General features: G+C 39.0%; 1 protein-coding gene across 1 annotated transcript; it reads left to right on the forward strand.

Moving 5' to 3' along the window:
• The first annotated feature begins 1,660 nt into the window (after positions 1-1,660).
• Positions 1,661-15,521, forward strand: LOC113636402 (B-cell receptor CD22-like). Its single transcript, XM_047803064.1, has 11 exons — positions 1,661-2,056; positions 2,425-2,663; positions 5,292-5,358; positions 5,698-5,730; positions 8,044-8,283; positions 11,616-11,873; positions 11,984-12,244; positions 12,329-12,410; positions 12,486-12,531; positions 15,139-15,222; positions 15,322-15,521. The coding sequence occupies exons 1-11, from the start codon at positions 1,666-1,668 to the stop codon at positions 15,403-15,405; spliced, it is 1,785 nt and encodes a 594-aa protein (XP_047659020.1). The 5' UTR covers positions 1,661-1,665; the 3' UTR covers positions 15,406-15,521.
• The last annotated feature ends 1,852 nt before the right edge of the window (positions 15,522-17,373 follow it).

Consider the following 17,373-nt stretch of genomic DNA (forward strand, 5'->3'; position numbering starts at 1 on the left):
TAGCTCCTGGTTCCCTGCGATCCTTTGTATATTTAGTCAATGCAGACATGCTAAGAGGAAATGCAATAAAATGTCAGCTGCAACTTGGCAATCTTCGTGATAATGGGCAGAGGTGAGTCTCCGTAAGGGACCGTGGTAAATCTGAGCTGCTGTTTTTAGACTTACCTCCTGTCCCAGCTTTTCTCAGAAACTACCACTGCCAAATCCCTCTCTATGGTTTGAGGAATCTGAATTGTAAATCCTAACCCTAACCCGCCTCTATCCTTTCACCTGACCTCACAGTCAACATCACCTACCCTCACATCCCCCTCTGTGTGTTTCCTCTTCCACCCAGGTGAGTGAATCAGGGCCTGCAGGTGTGGGTATGAAGTCTGGGTTGGTGTGCAGGTGGTATTAGAAGCCCAGACTCCTGTCCAGGGAGAACCAGTGCCATGTGATGGAGGTGAGGGCATTAGATTGGATCCCAGTAATGTTGCAAACCCCCCTAAATGAGCTGGGACGGGGTTTTTTTTGTAGAGGAAGGAAGAACTAATTCAGTAACATTTGGGTAGTGCATGAAAAAAAGGCAAGACATTTGAACTTGAACGGTTTAGCAGTTTAAACCCTCAGAGCCGCTGCTTTTCTTTGTGTTTTGCTCTCTGGATGTAGGAGATAATCATATAATGAGGTCAGAAAATGTTTTTACTCATTTATTCAAGTACCAAAATTAAACTGCACATTATCTTGTGGACTGTCGAGTTATTTTTTGTCGTTTCTATTATAAAACATAGTCTAAGACCAATTCATTCCCCTTAATTTTGTAGATTAATCGTTTATATATTATAATTATATATGTTCTTGTTGTTTGTTTGTTTTTAACTGTTTTGTATCACACATTATTCATATTTAATCTCATTCTACTGACCTGATTCTAAGAATTTGTTTAAATGAATCGAGTTATATGAGCTTTGATTCGGTTCACACACTACTGAGAAAGACGTCTATTACTACACTGTGCATATAAAGGGGGAAATTCAATTATTTAGCTAAATGCAGATAAATTAACAAAATATATTATTAACAAAAAATTGGTCTGTTAATAGTTTTTAGAATTACATTAAAGAACTGATTCATCTGATTCACTTAAACGAATCGTTCTATGCACTTGTGCCAGTATGCACATTTTTTATATGATTTAAGATTTATCTCTACACACACGTATCTCATATTAAAGAGAGGAATTCCAACTATTTTTATTATTTTTACCTTTGTGTTATTTCTCACATACTGTTGTAAAACTCAGTGCACTTTGCTTTACAGTTATGAACAGACAATAAGATTGAAAACCGTTGTTTCATCTGTGACGATGACTATTAGGCAACACTGATGATGTCACACCGATTAACTCCTCCACTTCCTCTGCTGTTTCTGCTCATGATTTTAGGTGAGTCATTTGCAAATGTACAAATCTTTAATTGAACATTGTGCTTAACGTTAATATTTGTTGCTTAGCAGTTCTCTGTTGAGTTCTCCCTTTTACCTCTCTCTCTCTCTCTCTCTCTCTCTCTCTCTCTCTCTCTCTCTCTCTCTCTCTCTCTCTCTCTCTCTCAATGAGCTGTGGAGCTTCTCCCTGTGTTGTTTTACTTGCAGATTTATTTTTAGTGGAGAGTTTACGGGTCTTTCTCAATGTCTGTGACTTGTACATGCATCACCAACACATTCTGTGTTGCAGGAGACGTGTCCCAGTCGAAGTGGAATGTGACTTATACACCGAGCTCCATCTGTGCTCTAAAGGGATCGACAGTGAACATGGGCTGCACATCCACATATCCAACTGATTACACAGTCCAGAGAACTTTCTGGAGCAGACAGTTGGTTACAGATAAAGAGCCTCCTGATCTGTCTTTAGACCCAAAGTACAGAAACAGGGTTCATTACCTCGGGAACAACCTGAATGACTGCCGACCCAGACTGAGTGATGTGACAGAACAGGACCAAGGCAAATACTACTTCAGATTTCTAACAAACAAAGGACAAAAGTATCAAGGTAAAGATGGAGTTGACCTTTCTGTCACAGGTAAGCCACATCAGCTGAAATCATAACACTATCTACTGTTAATTTATAGATTTCTTATAAACACATATTGTAGATGTATCATAAAAAAAAAAGTTTGTTTATAACCTTATACCTGACTGTAGACAGGTGTGTGTCATTATTAATGAGGAGAGGATTTTAAGTAGAGGTAATAGATGAGATGTCTGGAATTAGTCCAGGATAAATTTCTCCTAATGCACATGAAAAATCTGCTGAAGTAGAACGAACTTTGGGCTCGAGGTTTATTACTACTAAGTTCAAATACTGTAGCAGTAAAACATGAAAATACATATTTATAATAATCTACACAGGCTTCACTGCATGTTTTCCTTCTTTCCTCTCATGCACAGATCTCTGGGTGGAGGTGATTCCTGGTAGAGTTGTTGAGGGAGATGAAGTTACTCTCACATGTAAAACCTCCTGCAGTCTGACTGAGACCCCAATATTGACCTGGTACAAAGATGGTAGTTATTTCTCCTCCTCTAAGCAGCTCCATCTGCCATCAGTCAGTCAGCAGGATGGAGGCAGCTACAGATGTTCTGTACAGGGACAAAGCTTTGTAGGCCTCTTCCCATATGTCATAGATCCAGCAGCCTGCTGAAGGCCACAAAAGGGCTTATACTGTAGGTCTGATGTGGACTGGCTTTAATTGGTGAATGGGCCTAGATACTGAGGAGAGAGTTTCTTATGAAGGGGTACTGTATGTCATTGGATGGGACATATATGACCAGGTGAGTTCAATAGCAGTCAGCCAGAAGATGGTTCTATGTACGGAGATGAGCAGGGTGGAAACAATGACCACTGGACTAGGGGTGGAAGCTTGATGACAGACTTATACTATATGACTTATACAAAATGACTTCCATGACTGGGACAAAGAGTGTGGTCCTCAGTCTGAGACATTATTTTTCTGATGAGGAGTTCTGCAGCATTACCAGTTCTTGCAGTTTAACAAAACCCCTGAGGATGTCTTTGACAAGGGCTTGGAACACCATGGTGGCATTGGTGAGGCTGAAATGCATGACCAAATACTGACAAAATAAGTGGCCCAAAAGTCTTCCACTTATCCTGCTTTCTGATCCTGAACAGGTGGTACTGTATGCCTTCTGAGGGTACAATTTATTAAACATGGTGGCCCCATGTAGAGGCTCAAAGGCTGAACTGAAGAGACGCTTTTACAGTATTTACTGTATAGGTGATGCTGTTTTGGCTCAAGTAATCAATGAAAGGTCTGTGGGATTGGTCTTTTTTGGCTTAAAAGAGATGCAGATAAATGTTAGGAAAAGGAAGGTTGGATAATGCTGACAATGAAGTCAACAAAGACAGTCACAAGGCTTGTGAGACAGTAGAGAGAGGGCCAAGTCCTGAAAAAAACTCAGATTATGGCATTTTATAGGCACAGACAAGAGGGAATAAGGAGTCAATGATGGTGGAGGACTGAGTGCAGAAAAATAAATCACAGAAGGAACAGCAATTGGTGATGTTGTGAATTATATATATCTAATAATAATCTTGAATTTTTTATTCTGTTAATTCTTTTTCTTTTATTATTCGTTATTTCTTGTATTATTCCTATGTTTACCTTCTGCTCTATGTTTATGTTCTGTAAAGCTGCTTTGAGACAATGTCTATTGTAAAAAGCGCTATACAAATAAACTTGAATTGAATTGAATTGAATTGATGTTTTTTAGCTGACCAATCAATGTGTGGTTTTATCCATGAAAGTCCCAATCCCAATTGGAGTACATGGAAAACAGATGAGGTTAAGAGGGACATTTGCACGGTGGTTTCCTGAGAGGACAAATAAACACACACACACACACACACACACACACACACACACACACACACACAGATATATATATATATATATATATATATATATATATATATATATATATATATATATATATATATATATATTTATATGTATATATATTGTCTGTATGTCTGTGTGCGTGTGTTTATTTTTTTTTTAATCTACCAAATCTAATAAAAACCTGTCTACCAGTTACCTCATATTGAAATAATAGAATTACTGTAGCTGAACACAAGAGCTTTATAACTCCTGCTAAAGGCTAAACTTGTAACAACATACTTTGTTAATATAAATCCTAAAACATGTGATGTTTAGACCATTTTAAACTAAACATTGATTAATCTTAAAAACTCCTGTAACAGTGACAATTTTTACAATATTTCCACTGTTCAAATACAAAAACATTCTGAATTGATACGGAACATTACGTTAAAAAGAAATGAGTGGACTTGTCACCATTGAGATATATGGGGTGTTTCCTAACATGTATAGGAAGGAAGGACTAATTCCTCAAAAAAAGAAAAAAAGAAAAAAGGAAGAAATATTAACCAGCAGTTAAACTTACTTGGGCAGTTTAACAGTTTAAACCCTCAGAGCTGCTGCTGTTTTTTTTGGCTTTGTTTTGTTTTTATTCCTGGATGCAGAGTTAATCATCTCTAAACAAGGTCAGAAAGTTTTTAACAAATAATTTAGTTTGAATTTTATAACTGAAGTATAATTTTTATGAACTATTCATAAGATTTTTTATTAACTCATGAAAGTTGACTTTTTACTCTTTTCTATTAAAAAAAATTGTTTATATATAATGAAATGAATTTGTTTCATGTGTATACTTTTTTTCTATTGTTTCATTAATATTTCCTTTTTTCTGGCCACAAGTGCTAGAGGTATATTTCATCACATTTTACTGATTTGATTCAACGATCTGTTTAAGTCAATCAGGTTTTGTGAGCTTTGATTCGGTTGATTCACTACACAGTACTTTAAACGATGGGAGCAGTAAAATGATTCAAGACTTTAATTAAATGTAGATCAAATAAAATGGCAAAACATTTTAACCCAGATTATTTCAATTATTCTGTAAAAATAATATAATTTGTTCAAATTTCAGGAATCGATTTGTTCAATTCTCCCAAATGATTCATTTGTATTTCCTTTTTTTAATTTTTTTTTTATCACATATTAAAGATGGGATTTAGTGACTTTTTTACTCAGTGTTCTTCCTCCTCACACACTGAACTGTACAGGACAGGACACAGCTGTAATGAACAGTAAATCTATCTGTCACTTTTCTTTCATCTTTTCTTTCATGGATTTTTATGAACACAAAGCAGATCATATACTTTTTAGGACAATAAAACTGAATAGTGTTTTTCTATCTGTGGTGATGATTATTAGGCAACACTGATGATGTCACTCAGATTGACTCCTCCACTTCCTCTGCTGTTACTGCTCATGGTTTCAGGTGAATCATTTGCAAATGTACCAATATATTTTTCATAAATATATACAGAATGTCTAACATTGTGCTTAATGTTACTAATGTTTATTCAGTCTCTCTGTCTCTCTCTCTCTCTCTCTCTCTCTCTCTCTCTCTCTCTCTCTCTCTCTCTCTCTCTCTCTCTCTCTCTCTCTCTCTCTCTCTCACTCTCTCTCTGAATTTCATGACCTGTGGAGCTTCTCCCTATGTGTTTTTAGTAATGAATGAGTGCAGATTTATTTTTAGTGGAGAGTTTATGAGGCTTTCTCACTGTCTGAGATTCATACATGCATCATCAACACATTTCTGTATTCTGTGTTGCAGGAGTCGTCTCCCAGGTGCTCCGGCCTCATATCAGTAAGTATCAAGGTAAAAATTGTATTGAACTTTCTGTCACAGGTAAGCCACATCAGCTGAAGCAATATCACACTGTACTTTATTCATTATAAAATAATATTTTACACTGACATCTCTTATACACCTAAACACCTAAACTTGATATCACTTACCTGCCTTTGTTTAAAGGCAAACTTAAAACTCACTTATTTAAAGTAAATTTATAAATATTAAATATTTGACAAGTCATAGTTTTCCTGTGAGCAAATATTTTTAACGGCTTGTTGACCACCAGATGTCACTAGTGTGCTCAGTGTTTGCAAGCTTTGACCAATTAACCTTTTTTTTTTTAAAGATATAATAAAGGAAAGGTTGGAAAAATCAACAGACTGGTCTTGATAGTGAGGCTTAGACAAGTGTAATCATTAGTAATCTGGTGACGGAAGAGAGAAGTTTGACTCATGAGGTTAGGCTATGAGAATCATGGAGGGTTGACTTAATATTTTTGTGTAATAGCACAGGATCCATTTATCCATGAACCAAAAATGTTTAAGGTTTAATTGATTTACAAACAATTACAAAGAATAAATAGAAAAGAAAAATTGCAGTGGCAGTGCTTTAGGTGTAATGGATCAAAGTAGCCATTTGGTTTAAAATAAGGATGTACCGATACCACCTTTTCTCTTCCGATCCGATACCAGCTTTTTTCCAGTATCGGCCGATACCGGTATCTGTGTTCTTTTCTACCTTTAAAACTAAATAATGTATACAACTTGCTTAGTTATTAAGATTTATTTGTTTCTGGCAAAGAAATACAAAAATGCCCTTATTACTGGATGAAAAATGAAAACACAAGAAACCTTAAAAAAAGTATTAATGCAGTAGCAAACAGTGCTTTTTTTTTTTTTTTTTTTTTTACAGTTAGTGGTATAACAATCTAAACCATGTATACTGTAGTTATTACACTAATTATTTTCTGAAGAAAAGGCAATATTTTAAAGTGAATCTTAAATTAGAACTCTGCAAAATGTATTAAAACCTCACACCCAAATGAGCGACATATTTAACGCGCTGAGGTAAACGGAAAGGGCGCCTGCTAAACTTGTCTGTCTGTCGCAGGCGGTTGTGCAACATATTTCCTAGAAAATTTATTATATTTATTGATATTAATGTAATTTAATATATAAGTGTATTTTTTTTATAAGTTTAAGCAATAGTCTATGATGTTTGCTGTTCATTAATCAACCACCATGGGCATAAATAATCGGAAATCGTCGGAAGTAAATAAAAAGTGGGCGTGTCCTGTCCCACACACATATAATAGTTCCGACGACGATGGATTTTAGGAAGCAGGAGCGTGGTCAATGCTGTAGGTAAAACGTGGAATGGAGTTTAATTTATTAGGGCATTCCTCAAGCAGAATGGATTCGACTGCCGGCGCTCTGAAAAGTAATAAAAAAAGACATGCGCTGAATAGAGATGGAAAAAAGTGGGTAGGTCCAATATTATTGGTCTTAAACAGTGGGTGGTTCCTGTCCCACCCACATATAATGGTTCCCACGCCCATGACCACGAATATCGGATTTGGATCGGTCACGAATTTTTGGCAATATCCGACAATTTTGAAAAAAATAATTAAATAAATAAATAAATTTCTGCAAAGTTCAAAGTCAGGTGCTGGTGTGTTAAAACCATGGAAAGCCCTATGCTGCTGTTCCAAAAGCATTTGGCAGATAATGAATTTGCATTTTTAGTAAGTACTGCTGTTTTCTTTGCAAACCACAGCGAAAGACCAAGGCTGAAATGTTTTGTAAAATAATTTTTCATCATTTTTTTCAACCAATTCACCTTTTAATTTGCAGATCTTTATGTGTCTTACTCCCCCAGATACCCTGAGTTTCTTTCTATCATTCTTATTATTTATTTTTCTGTTGAAGGAAGGTTGCCAAGAGATGGAGTCAAATTCCTGGCCTAAATTATTGCCCCAGTCTGTCACTAATATTGAGATTATAAATCATTACTCCATACAGGTTTAAAGAGGATTAAAGACAAACAGTGCTGAGTGTGTTTAGAGATTTTAAATAAAAGATTTGGCATGAGCAACACAACAGTGTTTATGATTACAGTAGCTCCTCTTAGCTACAAATCTATAGCATCCAGGTGAAATTATCCCCAGAATAAAAAACACAGCGTGAACATTTATTGGTTTTGTGCTCAAGTAAAAAAACGTTGTTTTGTGTTTCCCAGCTATAATACTGCTCTCATTGATATGAGTGATTAGTCTACAGTACACAGGCTTCACTGCATGTTTTCTTCCTTTCCTCTCATTCACAGATCTCTGGGTGGAGATGATTCCTGGTAGAGTTGTTGAGGGAGATGAAGTTACTCTCACATGTAAAACCTCCTACAGTTTGCCATACACTACAATATTCATATGGTACAAAGATAGAAGTTATTTCTCCTCCTCTAACCCGCTCCATCTGCCATCAGTCAGTCAGTGGGATGCAGGCAGCTACAGATGTTCTGTACAGGGACAAAGTTATCGCTCCCCTGCTGTCACTCTTGATGTACAATGTAAGTTCAGACTGATTCATTCACTTATAAAACTAGCAACACTAAAAGTTCATGCTGAATCCACATGTAACACGAATCCCATGAGTAATGAAACAGGAACAAACAGCAAAGCAAGTACATGTGTTATGTCATGACTCTAAACTATTGTCCTTTACACAACAAGTCATCAGTTAATATGAAGTTTCACTGGATGCTTTCTGATCAGGTTTGCACACTACAAGTCAAGTCAAGAGACAAGAACCGTTTATTGAATTAAACAAAACATTAAATTATACAATGTAGTGCTGGTGGTTAGTAGCCTTATTTGTTTGAGATTTCATTTATGATAAAGTCATTATTTTTTTTTAACCCCCTGGCACCATCTCAGGGCCCCCAGGTTGAGAACCACTGGCCTAGACTACTTGTTCTGAGCAGGTGTTGTCAGTGAACACGCTGTAAAACGGTTGGCTAAGTTACAGACACTCATGAAAAACTGATGCTGATTATCTGGGAAACATCTCTAACAGCAGTCAAAATGTCATTGTTTGTGTCAAATAAGTTGTGAATTTGTTGTAACATTACAACAGGAGACGTGCTTGATTCCTGCCCATCTTCATAGAGACAGCGGTGCGGTCAGATACAAGTTTTTCTGCGTAACAAAATACAATGTGTGGCAGGAGATCATGACAAAAGACCAAAATGAGTGAGACCACTTGAGAGCCCTGCAACCATATGTAGCAGTTGCAGTACACAGTGAAATGAGACAACGTTTCTCCAGGATCAAGGTGCTACATAAAACAAAGACAGAGCTAAGGACTTAGTAAGTAAGTCCTAGCCACATAAAGTGCAACCTGGTGCAAACAGTGCAGGATAAGACAAACAAGACAGACAAGACGGTGCAGGACAAAAGACAGTGCAGGACAAAACAAAAAAGACAGACAAGACAGTGCAGGATAAGAGACAGTGCAAACAAAAAATTACAAGGTAATACAAAAAAGACAATTCAAAAAATACACAAAAGACAATAAACAGAAACAGCGCCGACCAGTGTAAGTACTGTACAGTATGTTCAACAATATTGCATGCAGTAATACTATAATGAACACAGTTTCATAGCAGCAGTTCCCTGAGATAATGTAAAGAATTGTGCAAAACAGCAAATGGCTGAAATGTTGGACAATATGTGCAAAAAGCAAAAAAGTGTGCAAAAACAGCATGTAAACAGTTTGATGGATGTAAACAGCATGTACACAGGTTGATGGATGTATATTCCAAGTGTGTGTATTTGGTGTAGGTCTGTGCAGTCCATACAGGTGATGTGCGTGTGTAAGTTGTGCTCAGAACAATTCAGTTACAGTTATTAAGCAGTCTGGCTTGTGGGAAGAAACTGTTACACAGTCTGTGTCATGAGGGCCAGAATGCTTCGGTACCTTTTTCCAGACAGCAGGAGGGTGAAGAGTGTGTGTGAGGGGTGTGTGGGGTCATCCACAATGATGTTGGCTTTGCGGATACAGTGTGTGGTGTAAATGTCTTTTCTCATCTGTCCTTATTATTCGCTGCAGGGTCCTGCAATACGAGATGGTACAGTACCCAAACCAGACAGTGATGCAGCTGCTCAGAATGCTCTCAATGGTCCCCCTGTAAAAAGTATTCATGATGGGGGGAGGAAAATGTGCCTTTCTCAGACTTCGTAAGAAGTAGAGACGCTGATGGGCTTTCTTGGTGATGGAGCTGGTGTTGAGTTAACAGGTGAAGTATTCTGTTAGATGAACACAAAGAAATTTGGTGCTCTTGACGATCTCTACCTATGATCTGTCGATGTTCAGCGGAGAGTGGTCGCTCTGTGCTCTTCTGAAGTAAACAACCATCTCTTTAGTTTTATCAACATTCCGAGAAGGGTTGTTGGCTCTACACCAGGTAGTTAGCTGTTGTACCTCCTCCCTGTATGCCGACTCATCGTTCTTGCTGATGAGACCCACCACAGTTGTGTCATCAGCGAACTTGATGATATGGTCGTGAGTCAGCAAGGTGAACAGCAGTGGATGGAGCACGCAGCCCTGAGGGGCTCCAGTGTTCCGTGTGGTGATGCTGGAGATGCTGTTCCCGATCCGGTCTGACTGAGGTCTTCCAGGATCCAGATGCAGAGTTAGGTGTTCAGTCCCAGCAGGCTCAGCTTCTCACTCAGATGCTTAGGGGTGATTGTATTGAATGCTGAACTAAAGTCTGTAAACAGCATTCGTACATAAGTGTCTTTATTGTCCAGATAGGTGAAGGCTAAATGAAGGGCTGTTGCAATAGCAACTGTGGAGCGGTTTGGGCAATACACAAACTGTAGGGGGTCCAGAGAGGGTGGTAAATGGGTCTTGATGTGGTAAATGGGTCTTGACAAGCTTCTCTAAGCACTTTATAACGATGGATGTGAGTGAGATGGGACAATAGTCATTGAGGCAGGACACTGTAGACTTCTTTGGGACAGGGACAATGGTGGTTGTCTTGAGGCATGTAGGAACAACGGTGCTGCTCAGGGAAATATTGAAGATGTCAGTGAAGACATCCGCTAGCTGTTCTGCGCATTCCCTGAGCACCCTACCAGGAATCTTGTCTGGTCCAGCAGCCGTCTGTGGACTAACTCTGCATAGAGATCTCCTCACGTCGGCCGTGGATAGACAGAGTACCTGGTTGTCAGGGGGAGGGATGGTCTTCCTTGCCGTTACGTTGTTCTGCCCCTCAAACCGAGTGTAGAAGTCGTTCAGCGCATCTGAAAGGGAGGCATCGCTATCACAAGCAGGTGAAGCTGTCTTGTAGTTCGTGATCGCCTGTATGCCCTGCCACATGTGACGGGCGTCTCCGCTGTCCTGGAAGCGGCATTGGATTGTCTGGGTGTGTGTGCGCTTTGCCTCTCTGATGTCTTGGGACAGTTTGGCCCTTGCTGTTCTTAAGGCTGCCCTGTTCCCTGTTCTGAAGGCTAGGTCTCTAGTCTTCAGCAGCGCACGCACATTAGCAGTCATCCACGGCTTCTGATTGGAGTGTGTGGTGATTGTCTTGGACATGGTCACGTCATCAATGTACTTGCCAGTGTAGCTGGTCATTGATGCCGTGTACTCCTCCAAGTTTACGGAGTCGCCATTGGTTGCATAGACACACTCTAGCATGTTACTAACAATAACATCAGCAAAATAACATATTATTTGGAAGTTACTCTTTGTGATTATATGACATTATTTCTATAATTTCACTGCTGTTTCCTTTTAGGTCAATTAATGTATAACTGCAGTGAAACATATAGACTGATGATGACTTTCATAGTCTGTTAAAAAACTCTTTCAATGTGTATTTTACGGTTCCATATTTAGATCCTCCAAAGAGAGTCTCAGTGTCCATCAGTCCCTCTGGTGAGATAGTGGAGGGCAGTTCAGTGACTCTGACCTGCAGCAGTGATGCTAACCCACCTGTACAGAGCTACACCTGGTATAAGGGAAGATCCTCTATAAGTACAGGAAACACCTTCACCATGATCAGGATCAGATCTGAGGACAGTGGAGAGTTTACGTGCAGGGCTGAGAATAAACATGGAGGTCTATCGTCTACTGCTGTGTCTCTTAATGTTCTGTGTGAGTTAATGATGATTATGATGGTCAATGATATAACTTCTTTACCCATAGTAACCTGTGACCTGTCAGTGGGTTTTTCCTTTGTATCCTTACCGTCTTGTCTGTTTTAGATCCTCCAAAGAGAGTCTCAGTGTCCATCAGTCCCTCTGGTGAGATAGTGGAGGGCAGTTCAGTGACTCTGACCTGCAGCAGTGATGCTAACCCACCTGTACAGAGCTACACCTGGTACAAGGTGAATGAAAGCTCACCTGTAGGATCTGGACAGAGTTACAGCTTCACACTGACCTCCAGCAGCAGTGGATGGTTTTACTGTGTGGCTGAGAATAAATACGGGAGTCAGAGAGCACCTGCAGTGGGTCTCACATTAAATGGTATCACAGCTTATAATAAATAAAACTTATTAGCATCTATAAAGGTGAATGAGTTACAGCAGACTAATATTGATCTCTACACAGAGGGCAAGCGTGTACTTCTGTTTGTTGTTCTTGGAGTGACTTTTGGATGTTCACTTGTCATCGTTGTGGTTTTATTCATGAGGTAAGCATGTGTCTTTTTCATTCACTTGTGTAAAATATCTTAAGTGTGATCCTTCTGATTATTGTTCATTTTTAGGAGAAAGAGAACAAGAGGTTCAGCTGATAATGTTGAGTCTAGTCAGGTAAGGGAACTGTAACTGGACAGTATGACACAGTGTGACTTATTATTTCAATAGTAATTTGTTTTTGGTAACCACTTGGCATAGAAACATAAGAGACTCAAACTTACCTGCAAAACAGCCCAACAAATAGAGATAATCAACACTAGACCCAGATCATAATGAACATGAGGAACCAGTTTGGCTCTAGACCAGTGGTTCTTAACCTTGTTGGAGGTACTGAACCCCACCAGTTTCATATGCCCATTCACCAAACCCTTCTTAATTGGAAAAATAAAATATGATTTTTTTTTCAAATTCAAAACATAAGTATATATTTTACTGGTGCACAAAATGAACCGTGCATCACAACATCACGGTGTTCAAGGAACAAAACCATTAAAACACGATTTTCACACAAAAACATCATAATGACTATTTACTGCAAATCAGTGTGACTTCTGCTGTTGCCTTTCAGAGACCAATTCAGAAATGCGTGGCTTCACCTTGGCAAGTGCCACTCTCATGTCATTTTCACAACAAAGTCTGTTCCTTTTCTTTGTTTTTATGTCCAGCATCCTTGAAAATGATTGCTCGCAAAGATATGTTGTAACAAACGGTATGAAAATCTCCAGAGCTTTCTTAGCAATAACAGGGTATGTTACCATTTGTTGACACCAAAACGTTGAGAGCGTTGTTGTTCTGAAGAGTTGCTGTTGGACCTGGCTCTGCTGAATTTCAATGATTTCATCCAGGTATTCATCATTGACATCTGTTGTCTCAACACTAAACGTGAACAGCTGTCTCACCCATGCTGGATAAGACTCTCTTGTAGGGAAGTATCTATCGAGAGACTTTGCAAGCTCATCTAAGTGCGTGGCAATTGCTTTCTTCAGTTCTGCGGGTAAAGAAATGTCTCCGATTCCAGATACATCTTCGATCTTACATATACAGTCGTCTAGCAGGGTAAAGTTTGCGAAGTTATCGTTCTCTATTCGTCGTTTCCATAACGGTAGCTTTTTTTGAAAAGCCTTCAGGTTTTCTTCAGCTTCGATGATGTTGACTCCACCTCCCTGCATCTGTTGATTGAGATGATTGAGAGCTGCGAAGATATCAGCCATGTACGCTAAAATGAGAATGACCTCTGAATTTTTGAAGCAATCTGCATGAAAATGTTGGTGCTCTTGCAAAAACAGGGCTAATTCCACACGCAGGGCAAAAACACGATTCAGCACCTGTCTCCAGGATGACCACCGAACCACGTACCTCGAATTCAGAGCCCATTTCTTTACACAGCTCACTGAAGATGCGGTGCCTCAGAGCACTATTTCGCACATAGTTTCACGCATTCGACTACAATTTTTAATACTTCTGCCAGTGTTGGAGGTAAGGTTTTTGTTGCCAACGCATGCCTGTGCAGAATACAATGCGTAACAATGATGTGTGGTGCATCAGCTTTCACTAGTGCACCAAAACCGGACTTTCTTCGCAGCATGACTGGAGCTCCGTCCGAACAAACTGCAGAAACCATATCCCACGAAAGATTGTTGTCTTTGAAGAAGTCATCCACAAGTTTCTTCACATCGGCTGCCTTAGTTGTTGTTGTAAGAGGCTTACAAAATAAAAAATCTTCCTTTATCGAGTCGCCTTTCACATAGCGCACGAATACAGCAAGCTGGCCTAGATTGGAAACGTTTGTGGTCTCGTCGAGTTGAAAGCTGAATTTTGCCGGGCTTGAAATCAGATCTGCAACTACTTGAGCCAAGATGTCTTTGCTCATGTCCTCTATTCTGTCGCTGATGGTGTCATTTGAAAGAGGAATTTGGGCTAACTTAACTTCAGCCGCTTTTCTCAGCATGATATTCACCATCTTCAACACAGCTGGTTTTATGAGTGTTTCACCAATGGTGTGTGGTTTGCCCTGCTTTGCGATCAGGTAAGCAACTTCGTACGATGCTGTGAGGATCGGTTTGTTGATGGATACAAAGCCGAGAACAGGCAAAGTAGCCTTTTTATCGAATCTAGCTCTCTTCACCTTGAATTCAGCGAGCGTTGTGTTCTTGTATTTTCCATCTCCATGCAGCTTAAGGAAGTGTTCTCTTAGTTTTGCCGGTGCTAGACTAGAATTGCTCAACTTGGCATTGCAAATAATGCAGATAGGACGCTGACTCCCATCATGTTCCGTTATACATGTGAATCCATATTGTACATATTCATCCGACCACTTTCTTTTTTTGCTCGACATAGTTAGTATGAATGGATTAAAATATTAAGAAAGAAATCACATGACGTACCAACACGACAGTCACAAGTCAACTACTGGGTGCACCAAATTTCCTGCAGCACAGATAGGCCAAGCGATGTTGCGTGATCACCTGCAGCCAATGATGGCCAAGGGGGACGTATCATCACAAATCATATGAGTCGGGTGCGTCTTATCCTCCGCCGAACCCCTAAGTCTGACTCACCGAACCGCTGGGGTTCGATCGAACCCAGATTAAGAACCACTGCTCTAGATCCTTTTCATCACTAAACATAGTAGGAAATGCTGTTATGTAATGAATCATAGAATGGATGGATATGAAGGAATTGCTCGAAACACCAAACACATTCTTTATAATCTTCACACAGAACGTTTCCTCCAGTCCTCCTGATGACACGTACACAGGTCTTGATCTTCGGACCAGGTCCAACGGCATGTACTACACACTTGCAGTAAGTGTTTTCAGATACACACTTCACTCAGACATTCAGATCTGGAAAGATTCATAAAGAAGGATGAACTCATGATTCATTTCTCTTTCTCTCACACAGACGGTTCATTCGAGTCTTCCTGATTCCCGGTCCATCTCTCATGTTTACAACAATGATGTAGTGAGTGCATTTGTTCATCACTAAAAATAGCACGGCGGGGCACGGTGGCTTAGTGGTTAGCACGTTTGCCATACACCACCAGGGTTGGTGGTTCGATTCCTGTCTCCGCTTTGTGTGTGTGGAGTTTGCATGTTCTCCCCGTGCCTCGGGGGTTTCCTCCGGGTACTCCGGTTTCCTCCCCCGGTCCAAAGACATGCATGGTAGGTTGATTGGCATCTCTGGAAAATTGTCTGTAGTGTGTGATTGCGTGAGTGAATGAGAGTGTGTGTGTGCCCTGCGATGGGTTGGCACTCCGTCCAGGGTGTATCCTGCCTTGATGCACTATGAAGCTTGAGATAGGCAAAGGCTCCCCATGACCCGAGGTAGTTCGGATAAGCGGTAGAAAAAGAATGAATGAATGAATGAAAATAGCACCAGGCTGAAGAAAATAAACACAGCCACAGTGAGAATGCTAGACACATTAGAATGCTACTGCTACATGATCTTGGAAAACAACTTTTGTAATTTTGTGATTGCAAGAAAAACTCCTTGAAATGTTTTGTATATTTTACACAATAAACAATAAAATAAAATAATACATTAAACTATTATGCACAAACTCTCAGTGTGGTTTATTCATAATGAGTTATAAATTTGATATGGGGCAGAAAAGGGTGGAGGTTAGGGGGTAGCAAGATTCACTAATGTGTGAGCATGAAACTAACTCTTCTCTTTTTTATATTTCCATGGCACGACTTTCTACTTCTCTCTTTTATGCCCACAATTTTTCCATCCTTTTTCACATACATAATATTTCCACTCTTCACATACAAAAATATTCTGAATTGATGCGGAACATTAAGTTAAGAAGAAATTTGTGGATTTGTCACCATTGAGGTGTTTGGGGTGTTTCCTAACATGTATAGGAAGGAAGGACTTATTCTTCAAAGAAAGCGGAAGAAATATTAACCTGCAACAGATTCTTACTTGGACAGTTTAACAGATTAAACCCTCAGAGCTGCTGCTGGTTTTTGGCTTTGTTTTGTTTTTATTCCTGTATGCAGAATTTAATCATCTCTAAACGAGGTCAGAATGTTTTTTACCAAATAATTTACTTTGAATTTTATAACTAAAGTATAATTTTTATGAACTTAAACTATTCATAACATTTTTATTAACTCGTGAAAGTTGACTTTTTACACTTTTTTATTACAATTTTTTTTTAATATAAATGAAATGAATTTTTTTCCTGTGTGTCATTTTTTCTATTGTTTCATTATTATTTCCTTTTTTCTGGCAACAAGTGCTAGAGGTATTTCATCACATTTTACTGATTTGATTCAAGGATCTGTTTAAGTCAATGAGGATTCGTGAGCTTTGATTCGGTTGATTCACTACTCATTGGAAGTGCACACATCTAAACGATGGGAGCAGTAAACTGATTCAAGACTTTAATTAAATGTAGATCAAATAAAATGCCAACATTTTTTTAACTCAGTTTATTTAAATTATTCTGTAAGAATAATATAATTTGTTAAAATTTCAGGAATCGATTTCTTCCAAATGATTCATTTGTATTTCCTTTTCTTATCACATATTAAAGATGGGATTTAGTGACTTTTTTTTAACTCAGTGTTCTTCCTCCTCACACACTGAACTGTACAGGACAGGACACAGCTGTAATGAACAGTAAATGTATCTGTCACTGTAAACACAGCACTATTCTTTCATGGATTTTTATGAACACAAAGCAGATCATATACTTTTTAGGACATTAAAACTGAACAGTCTTTTTCTGTCTGTGGTGATGATTATTAGGCAATACTGATGATGTCACTCAGATTGACTCCTCCACTTCCTCTGCTGTTACTGCTCATGGTTTCAGGTGAATCATTTGCAAATGTACCAACTTATTTTTCATAATTACATACAGAATGTCTAACATTGTGCTTAATGTTACTAAAGTTTATTCAGTCTCTCTCTCTCTCTCTCTCTCTCTCTCTCTCTCTCTCT

The sequence above is a fragment of the Tachysurus fulvidraco genome, chromosome 18, assembly GCF_022655615.1.
Source record: "Tachysurus fulvidraco isolate hzauxx_2018 chromosome 18, HZAU_PFXX_2.0, whole genome shotgun sequence".
NCBI lineage: Eukaryota > Metazoa > Chordata > Actinopteri > Siluriformes > Bagridae > Tachysurus > Tachysurus fulvidraco.

Coding starts and splice junctions, on each gene's coding strand:
- LOC113636402 (XM_047803064.1), top strand. CDS start 1,666: ATGTCTGTGACTTGTACATGCATCACCAACACATTCTGTGTTGCAGGA. Junction 8,284..11,615: donor TGTCACTCTTGATGTACAAT/GTAAGTTCAGAC, acceptor TTCCATATTTAG/ATCCTCCAAAGAGAGTCTCA. Junction 12,411..12,485: donor GTTGTGGTTTTATTCATGAG/GTAAGCATGTGT, acceptor GTTCATTTTTAG/GAGAAAGAGAACAAGAGGTT.